The sequence below is a fragment of the Salvelinus fontinalis genome, chromosome 42, assembly GCF_029448725.1.
Source record: "Salvelinus fontinalis isolate EN_2023a chromosome 42, ASM2944872v1, whole genome shotgun sequence".
In the NCBI taxonomy this organism is placed as follows: domain Eukaryota; kingdom Metazoa; phylum Chordata; class Actinopteri; order Salmoniformes; family Salmonidae; genus Salvelinus; species Salvelinus fontinalis.
In genome coordinates, this window is record NC_074706.1 from 3,826,520 (window position 1) to 3,837,045 (window position 10,526).

The 10,526-nt window shown below is 42.4% G+C and overlaps 1 protein-coding gene across 2 annotated transcripts; it reads left to right on the top strand.

The window, feature by feature from the left end:
• Positions 1 to 1,525: 1,525 nt before the first annotated feature.
• On the top strand, positions 1,526 to 4,515 carry LOC129841604 (N-acetylaspartate synthetase-like). Of its 2 annotated transcripts, none has more exons than XM_055909984.1 (3): positions 1,526 to 1,805; positions 2,161 to 2,325; positions 3,440 to 4,515. In XM_055909984.1, the coding sequence occupies exons 1-3, from the start codon at positions 1,592 to 1,594 to the stop codon at positions 3,832 to 3,834; spliced, it is 774 nt and encodes a 257-aa protein (XP_055765959.1). In that variant the 5' UTR covers positions 1,526 to 1,591; the 3' UTR covers positions 3,835 to 4,515. The 2 variants fall into 2 exon arrangements, with proteins under 2 accessions (XP_055765959.1, XP_055765960.1); XM_055909985.1 differs by having other exon boundaries at positions 1,715 to 1,805; positions 2,243 to 2,325.
• Positions 4,516 to 10,526: the final 6,011 nt, after the last annotated feature.

Consider the following 10,526-nt stretch of genomic DNA (forward strand, 5'->3'; position numbering starts at 1 on the left):
GAAAACGCTGGTAGACTTGACAAACTGACAACAGACAAACAGACAACCAGGAGTACAGGGAAAACGCTGGTAGACTTGACAAACTGACAACAGACAAACAGACAACCAGGAGTACAGGGAAAACGCTGGTAGACTTGACAAACTGACAACAGACAAACAGACAACCAGGAGTACAGGGAAAACGCTGGTAGACTTGACAAACTGACAACAGACAAACAGAAAACCAGGAGTACAGGGAAAACGCTGGTAGACTTGACAAACTGACAACAGACAAACAGGAAACACAGGTATAAATGCACAGGGGATAATGGGGAAGATGGGCGACACCTGTAGGGGGGTGGAGACAAGCACAAGACAGGTTGAAACAGATCAGGGTGTGACAGGCTGTTGTTTACTTCACTGACTGTTGCGCTACATCTGACGATGTGGGAAATGGAGTCCCTAGACAAAGCAAGAACAAGATGGTTGTCAGGAGTAGTGCAGTAATATTATAAGGAGATGTACTATACTTGGAGAACGGAGGAGGATTGGAGGAAAAAAGAGAGGGAGAAGAGGTCTAAGAGAGAGAGGGGAGAAGAGGGTGGGCTTCAGTCGGATATAAAATGTGCAAAAAAGGGAGATGGTTTGTGAAAGAAGAATGGTAGAAAGTGTAAGCAGAGGGAGCTGAATACAGGAGGAGAAATGGAAGTGAATGAGTGTGAAGTATTGCGGGGGGTAGGTGTGGTGAAGTTCTCGGAGACAGAGGTATACACCGAGGGTCAGGAAAAAGATGAGTCTGTGACAGTAGGAGTGAAGTTTTTCCATAAAGTGGACTTTTGGCGTAAACATTTTGTGGTCTCACAGTGGGTGAAACAGTGTTGGGTCGTGTGGACTCAGTGAGGGGAACCAGAAGTGGTCCAGTAATCATCGTTTCTGTTGGCCAGAGGGAGAAAGTGCTCAGAGTTAAACAAATGGGGGCAAGAAAAGTGAATTGTTTCGCTCTCAAGAAAAAGGGCTCCAATGAAAGGAGTGATAACTGGGGTAGCAGTAAATATAAAAGTTGACCAGCTGAGGGGAAAGATTCCCGGTGTAAGTGATGCTCGACGATGCGACGCAGGCAGTGTGGTGAGAGTGGGGAAACCGAAGAGTCATTGTCTGTTCTTTTGACATTTGAAGTTGAGTCTTTGCAGAGAGGTATTTGAGAAAATAGAGTTTGTGGTGGCAGCTGCAGAGAGGTATTTGGCTGTGAGAGACTTGACATCAGAAGAGTTACAGGGTGTGTTAAGTGGTGATGTCAATGTGATGGCATGAGATAGGAATAAATACATTTAATTAGTGGAGTAGGGTGTTAATTTTGTTTTATATAATTTTGAAATGAGTGAGTAGTGTTAGATGGTAGGGTATTAAAGGTATTACATGTTTATTTTTCATGCAAAGGGTAAGGGAGTTGTACTCCAGTCTAGTAGGTGGCGGTAATGCAACAAATTGGATGCCTACCGCCGTTAAACCTCACAGAAGAAGAAAAAGAAGAGAGTGTGACAGTATTTAACGACTTATGCGAGTCAGTCCCTTTTCCCAGGGAGACGTGAAAAAAGTTTCTAAGTGAGATAACATGGAAGACAACAACAACCAAGTGACAACGTACCATCAGAATGGGAATCATGGATTTAGAACGGACCATGTGGTTGTGCGTAAATTCGAAAGCGCTGACTATCCGGACGTCGAGCGCATATTCATTGACGGGCTGATGGAGATGGTTCCGGACACCGCGTTTACAGGGTTAAAACATCACCCTGAGAGCCTGCTGCTGTACGCCGCTATGACAAGTAAGGGAGAAATAGGTCTTATATCAATTTATATTTATATATTGACTGTTATCCCATCAAAAGGTTACAGTTTTCACTGTTATTTGATTGCATTAGTTTGGGAAAATGTGCTTTTGACAATGGAGAATGTGTTAGCCTAAATGTAAATATTTACATTTAGGCTATCTTGGCATATTTCATCAATACCGTTTTATGTGTTATTTGTTTGCATTATTTAGTATAGTTCTGGGAAATGTGCAGTAGAATGCATAATTTGTGCTCGATTGCGATAGTACCAACTCATTTCCTTCCTGTGACTATTTTATGTCAACATTTAGATTACTCAATCATCTATTTTCCGCCATGTCTTTTGCAGTTGTTTGTTGTATTGCGACCAAGTCGTTCTTGCTAACTTGTTTGGTGCCTCTCGCTGTCCTGTGCGCACGCTACTACTACAGCAGGAGAGTTGTCCTTGGTTACCTGGAGCGCGCCAAACTCACGGATATGGGCGACATCGAGGGACATTACATGAAAACTCCAGGTAATAGTCTTGGTGGAATAGTTTAAAAAAAATGCATTTATCATTCGTTTTATTTGTATATTTGTTTATTTGAGTGTAGTTGGCTTTAGTTTAGTTATATTGCACATAGTTATTTTGTTAAAATAGATTTGCACACAAGATTCAGTGCCTGGTTAAAAACAAACGAGCAGGGAGGTAAAATACAACCAGGGCTTCATTCCTGTCTCCATTCTTGAATATAATTACTCATCTAAAATGACAAGCTAGTGCCTGTGGATGTGTCACCATGATCCCTCTGCCTGCAGGCTCATTTCGGTCTACCCCATCAATAGAACATTTTTATTTATTTATTTTATTTTTTATTTTATTTCACCTTTATTTAACCAGGTAGGCTAGTTGAGAACAAGTTCTCATTTACAACTGCGACCTGGCCAAGATAAAGCATAGCAGTGTGAACAGACAACAACACAGAGTTACACATGGAGTAAACAATAAACAAGTCAATAACACAGTAGGAGAAAAAAAAAGGGTCTATATACATTGTGTGCAAAAGGCATGAGGTAGGCAATAAATAGGCCATAGGAGCGAATAATTACAACTTAGCAGATTAACACTGGAGTGATAAATCATCAGATGATCATGAGCAAGTAGAGATACTGGTGTGCAAAAGTAAATAAATGGAAAAGTAAATAAATAAAAACAGTAAGGGGATGAGGTAGGTAAATTGGGTGGTCTGTTTATAAATGGACTATGTACAGCTGCAACGATCGGTTAGCTGCTCAGATAGCAGATGTTTAAAGTTGGTGAGGGAAATAAAAGTCTCCAACTTCAGCGATTTTTGCAATTCGTTCCAGTCACAGGCAGCAGAGAACTGGAAGGAAAGGTGGCCAAATGAGGTGTTGGCTTTTGGGATGATCAGTGAGATATACCTGGTGGAGCAGAAAGTATAGTATAGTAAATCTTTGTCCCCAAAAGGATGACCAGTCAGTGATAAAAGTCAATAGACAATAGACAAGTCAATAGACAATAGACAAGTCAATAGACAATGACATCAGCTTTTATTAAATGGGAGGATTAGGACATAATTTCATATAACCCACTATTTCCAAACCCCCCCCTCTTATTTCTCTCTCAGACTCCTGTCTGTGGGTTGCAGTGCTGGATGGCAGTGTGGTGGGTGTAGTGGCGGCCTGTGCCCTGCGGGGGGAAGCTGGCACTGTGGAGCTGCATCGCATGTCGGTGGACTGGCGCTGTCGGCAACGTGGGTTTGGCGTTGCCCTCGGGTGGAAGGTTCTACAATTTGCAGCGGACCGTGGTTATCTCTCTGTCGTCTTGGGAACCACGGCCTACTTGCCGGCTGCTCTCCAGCTTTACCAGACTCTGGGGTTCCGATGCGTCGGCGTCACCAAGGGATACGCCACGCCTGGCGTGAGCCGGTCGGTACCGGAACAGCTCTTCTACCGGGTCAGTCATCACCACTACCTGATGGACATGACCGTTCACAAGACTAACACGCACAGCCAGCACTGAACACAGAACAGTGATGGGGCACAGCACGGAACAGTAATAAAGTACAACACACGAGTGCACATGCCGGCAAACACACACATGAATGCACGCCACACACGCAAGCATACACTCTAACCCAACCCCCTGAGACCCTGAACTCAGAGCATCTTGTTTCACCATTTAGTGAATGCAAGAAAATCACCAGAACGTAATGTATGTAATCGCTATTTTAAAGGTAAAGAATTGTTTGCAAACGTACCTGTTTTCCTTGTGATTTGAAGAGGGTTCTGTTCAGTTCTTCTGTTCAGAGAACTGGTGGGGAAATTGGGTGCGTTCGAGTGCATGGTTTATTCAGTGTAATGCGCTAGTATGTTGTACCGGGGGACATGTTTATGTCCCAGGTTATTGATGCTTAAAGCATCTTGATTGAAATGTGTGCTGGTATTATTACATATGTTTATCTGAACATGTCTGTATGGTATATCATGTGCTTTGAATGTTAATTGACCAGATGTAGAAGGCTTGGGTATTGCTATAAGAAGCCTGTACTCTTTGTTTGAGGAACAGGACAGGGAACAGGTCGGCATGCTGCTCAGGTTTGTTTGAAATGCTCTATTTGATCATTTTTGTAAATACTTGCACATTTTGCCGGCTATCTTCACTTGCAAATAAAAACACTCACACTGGACAAGAAAAATCCATCGACTTTGTCAGTCTCCTGACTGTTAAAATCCTACTGCATGGTCGCCTCAAAAGTGGTATTCAAACTTTTTCAGTTTTGAATTTCTGGGGACCCCCTTTTTTTCCGCAATAATTTCTCGCGACCACAACACACCCCAAATCTAATGACACAACCTTCAAATCTGTACATTTCAATTTTTACATCAACAAATAACCTTCAATTCATTACATTTTCAAAATCAAAATAAACCAATAAATATATTTACTCAAATGTTATTTTTCCCCCAATAATCTTTCTTAATGAATCTATTGTCTCATATTTTATTTTTTACTCTGTTTGTTTCAAAAATCAAATAAAAAAACAATACCACTGAATACTGTTTTAAACAAAACCAATGTTTCTGTATGAGTTTAACTATGTGTTAGCATGAGTCTTAGGAGTTTGCTAGAAACTTAGTGTGAGAAGTCTTTACAAATGGCCTTTGGGAGGAAACGGTTATCATTTGTCCAAAAGTTGAAATATTCTCGTCAAGCTCAAGTCACTGAAAGTTAAAGTTACAAAATGCTGCACAGAAGTGTTTCACTTCCTCTCTCTCTCAAACACAAAAGCCAAGGGGATAAAAGGTATACTTTCGGTTAAAAGAAATTGAATGTTCAGCTAATCCACAATTCCAAAACTCTGAAAACTGGAAGGCTGAATGCCAGAATGTGTCTATTCATTACTTTTAAGCGCTAAAGGGGTAATCTGTGCTTGCTAACTCCATTTTTGCACTTTTAAATTAATAATATACTCTATACTAGCTGTTGATTCTGGAAGAATATAACATAACATAAAATGCAAACTTAGTCACTGTATAGCTAGCTTCAAGACATTTTAAAAACTACAATTCTTATGTTATGGATGTTCAGTCCTTGGATCTATAGCCCAGTCTCTGAATTTGATTGGTTACATTTCCCCAGCCCCATCCTTAAGCGGTTTGCCCAGTTTGCTTTTGCTTGAACTTCAGATTGTCCCTTTGTGTTCAAACATGGTTCTGAACTTTCTAACCCTGTTTGTGTCTTGACCGAAAGTCACTCAGTAACTGGTTGTTGAACCCTGTTCAGGAGGAGGGTTCTAGAATAGTTTTTGCCCCCCAAAAATGTGTTAGCGACCAGTCCATGACAGGCATAGCTAGTAACATCACAATCATGATGCAACATTAAACATCTCCCCTTTAATGCATTTGACCTCCTGCGGTCAGAGTGTCAGCATCAGGTAACTCATTCATCATTCACAAGTTTTTATTTCTTGCAAAAATCCAGCTCTCTCTTTTAAACGTAGCTAGCTAACCTATAAATACTGTAGCTAGCTACATTTAGAGTGGCTATAGCTTATTGTAGGGTCGCTCGCTTAATTTAGAGAGGCTACAGCCTATTGTAGGGTCCCTAACTAGCATATTGTATGTTTGCTAGCTAGCCTATTCTGAATTTAATAGCTAGCCTATTGTAGGGTCGCTAGGTTAAAACCCCCTAAAGTTGATGTCCGTGCCCCAGTGGAAAATATAATTAGAATAATACAAAAATCCCCATCAAAATCGGTCAGTTTTAGCTAGAGAAATGTTTTATTGCATTGGATGCGTCTCAATCCACCTCATCAACCTATGTCATACTTTCGCATCTGTGGTGAAAGTTGACAGAGCTAGAGAGGTATTTGTCAGACCACGAGACATCCCAAAAATTGGTATTCTCACAACATCATCTGTAACTGCCAAACGGTTTGGCCTACAAACTATTATAACCCCTCGATGGAAAGCTGACCCTCTGAGACTCTCACAAACACGATTGCTTTCTCCGTTTTGTTCTACGACCTCCACAAGCATCTTGGGACTCGTCTGAAGTCGGTACAGCCAATCTGCCAACTTCTGTCTGTCGCATCCGAACAGTTTGGGCTACACACTGATATTACACCTCTGTGGAAAGGTGAGACTCTCACGGACACGGACATTTCCGTTGTTTTGCTCTAGAATGTTCACAAGACTCGTCTGAAGGTCCCCTCGTACCAGTTGAAAGAATAAATGGAAATATATATGGAGACTGTTTAGTGACAAAAATAAGGGGTTAAATACATGTAGAATAAATAAAAATGTTACTGATCATTCTTATATCGCTCAGATATTGGACAGACACTTCAGAACAAACTTCCTTTCGATTTTTTTAGGGGGGGGGGGACTATCTGTTTCATGTAGTGAATCTGTTATTCAATGCATTTGTATGGGCTAATAGCTAAATAAAAATGTTCATCAAATAATTGTAATACAGGGCTTAGACTATTATGGGTTAATGTAGAGTGGCTAGCTAGCCTATTGTAGGGTCCCTAGGTTAATGTAGAGTAGCTAGGTAACCTATTGTAGAGTGGCTAGGTAACCTATTGTAGAGTGGCTAGGTGGCCTATTGTAGAGTGGCTAGGTGGCCTATTGTAGAATAGCTAGGTAACCTATTGTAGAGTGGCTAGGTAACCTATGGTAGAGTGGCTAGGTAACCTATTGTAGAGTGGCTAGGTAACCTATTGTAGAGTGGCTAGGTAACCTATTGTAGAGTAGCTAGGTAACCTATTGTAGAGTGGCTAGGTAACCTATTGTAGAGTGGCTAGGTAACCTATTGTAGAGTAGCTAGGTAGCCTATTGTAGAGTGGCTAGGTAACCTATTGTAGAGTGGCTAGGTAACCTATTGTAGAGTGGCTAGGTAACCTATTGTAGAGTGGCTAGGTAACCTATTGTAGAGTGGCTAGGTAACCTATTGTAGAGTGGCTAGGTAACCTATTGTAGAGTGGCTAGGTAGCCTATTGTAGAGTGGCTAGGTAGCCTATTGTAGAGTGGCTAGGTAGCCTATTGTAGAGTGGCTAGGTAACCTATTGTAGAGTGGCTAGGTAGCCTATTGTAGAGTGGCTAGGTAACCTATTGAAGAGTTGCTAGCTGGCCTATTGCATGGTCCCTAGCTAGCCTTTTAAGGCATTGTAAGGCCTACTGTATGAGAAGCAAGATCATGTGTTTTACAAGAAACGGTATAGGACTTAAAATAAGTAATATAGTGAAGGGTAGGGGGATTCCGCCTTATCACCCTGGCACAGCTCCCCCACTTCTATTTTTCTCGCACCATACTTTCCTGTTTTTGTCTTTCACATTACTCTCTCTCTTCCTCTAGTTTTTGTAGAAAAATGCAGACATAGGTAAAATACATATTCTTTTTTAAGTGCTGCATTAGCAGACTCAAGTCAGGGCCCATATTTATCAAACGTGTCAGTGCAGGAGTGCTGATCTAGGATCTGTTTATCCTTTTTGATCATAATGAATAAGGTCATGTGAACAGGGAGGACTTGATCCCAGGTCAGTATTCCTGAGATGGTTCATCTCTAGATCTGCATTTGCTCTTGCATTGAGTCCAGGTTTGGGTTTATTTCACTGAAGAAGATTCCCTGCACTGTCATTCACACAGACCACATTATTTCACCCAAAAAATATATTTGAAAGTAAGCTATAGACACATGTTTTCTAACTTTAGGGAATGTTGGAGTAGCAGAATAGTAGATCATTCATAACCCCAGGTTATGCTTGAGAGAGGGTGTTTTGAAACTCTTCAGTATATAACACAGCAATTGTGCACCCATAATAACAGGATTAATCAAATCAATCACCCATTAGAAGTTGTTAGAAAGGAGTAGAAGTGCTTTTGAACTTTTCATCTTCCTGCTCGGTAATTCAATAATTATTTAAATTGTTCTGTACTTCTTCAAAAGCATACCTCAGATATTGTATACAGTTCTACTTATCACAAACCCTGTGCATCTCTTTCTCTCAGGAGATGGAATGATCCATGACCTGAGACTTGTCCTGGTTAGCCTGGAACAGAGTGGGGAACAGGGGAAGAGTGCAGCAGGGAACACCATTCTGGACAGAGTGGAGAACAGGGGAAGAGTGCAGCAGGGAACACCATTCTGGACAGAGTGGAGAACAGGGGAAGAGTGCAGCAGGGAACACCATTCTGGACAGAGTGGAGAACAGGGGAAGAGTGCAGCAGGGAACACCATTCTGGACAGAGTGGGGAACAGGGGGAGAGTGCAGCAGGGAACACCATTCTGGACAGAGTGGAGAACAGGGGAAAAGTGCAGCAGGGAACACCATTCTGGACAGAGTGGGGAACAGGGGAAGAGTGCAGCAGGGAACACCATTCTGGACAGAGTGGGGAACAGGGGAAGAGTGCAGCAGGGAACACCATTCTGGACAGAGTCGGGAACAGGGGAAGAGTGCAGCAGGGAACACCCTTCTGGACAGAGTGGGGAACAGGGGAAGAGTGCAGCAGGGAACACCATTCTGGACAGAGTGGAGAACAGGGGAAAAGTGCAGCAGGGAACACCATTCTGGACAGAGTGGAGAACAGGGGAAGAGTGCAGCAGAGAACACCATTCTGGACAGAGTGGAGAACAGGGGAAAAGTGCAGCAGGGAACACCATTCTGGACAGAGTGGGGAACAGGGGAAGAGTGCAGCAGGGAACACCATTCTGGACAGAGTGGGGAACAGGGGAAGAGTGCAGCAGGGAACACCATTCTGGACAGAGTCGGGAACAGGGGAAGAGTGCAGCAGGGAACACCCTTCTGGACAGAGTGGGGAACAGGGGAAGAGTGCAGCAGGGAACACCATTCTGGACAGAGTGTGGAACAGGGGAAAAGTGCAGCAGGGAACACCATTCTGGACAGAGTGGGGAACAGGGGAAGAGTGCAGCAGGGAACACCATTCTGGACAGAGTGGGGAACAGGGGAAGAGTGCAGCAGGGAACACCATTCTGGACAGAGAGGTGTTTGAATCAGGTGTCAACTTGATGTGTTTGAATCAGGTGTCAACTTGACGTCACTGACCCTGAAGGGTGAGAGCAGAGAGAGTGAGCTGTGTAGGAGGACAGTGGCGGTAGTGGACACTCCACATCTGTTCAACAGTGGCCTCTCTGAGGGGGAAGAGAGAGAGCAGATGGAGAGGGCCATGTCTCTGTTCACAGGGTTTGCATGAGGCTTGGGAAAGGATTCCTGTATGTGACAGAAGCAGCAGCCCTGCTGTTATTCATTCAACTCATTGGGAGATAACAGAAGGACACAAAGCATCTCACACTTCTATTTAGGCTTTGACGGGGATTTATTTTTAGGATGTTTATGAACAGTTTATAAACCAGTGAACAGTGATAATAATACTAAGGAAGTACTTTAAATGTCTGTCTAAATACACTTCCCATTTCACTCCTCGAATGATTAAAGTCAAGAGTCTGAATTGAGTGTTGAGTTTAAATGTAATATGTATGTACTAAAAATGTCTTGTTTAATCTGAAAGGGATTACTTGGTCATTTGATGTACTGAATTCTACTGTCCCTTTGTTCATTCTAAAAGTTATTCAATCGTATTCAGAGTTTCATGGTGCCAAATCAAAATAGACTGTAGTTACATTGATCCTCTAACAAATGTATGTGTCTAAATACAGTATGCTTAAAAACTCACAAATGTACAATGGTAAACCATGGGTGATAACGGATGTCAGGGGAAAGTGTCATATGTATCATGTAAGACACAGGAGGACTGAGGGCAAGGACAGGGCAGCCACCTGAGAACAATACCTGTGTTCATAATCCTAATACCTCTACATGAACTATATTTGAACACTGGCTTCTTTCAAGGCATGAACTGGTATGGTCCGATTGAAGTACAACAGTCATTTTAACAATGCTAGTTATGCGTCTTGAAGACATTCATCCAAGGACACCTTGACTTGCATTACACACCCTTACCGACATTTTTTGTTTGTTGTTGTCATGAAACCATGTGACTTATTTTTAGAGAAAAGGACTCCTGTAAATGCGCCCTGCGCATGTGACATATCTGTTCGATGGCAACCCTGGATAAATGTTACCTTTTCTAACCTGTCATCTTTTTGACTAACCACATTGGAACATTCTAATATGTTAGGATATGAACTGGCAGAACAGGTTCAAGCTAAGTACAGTGCCATTGTTTTC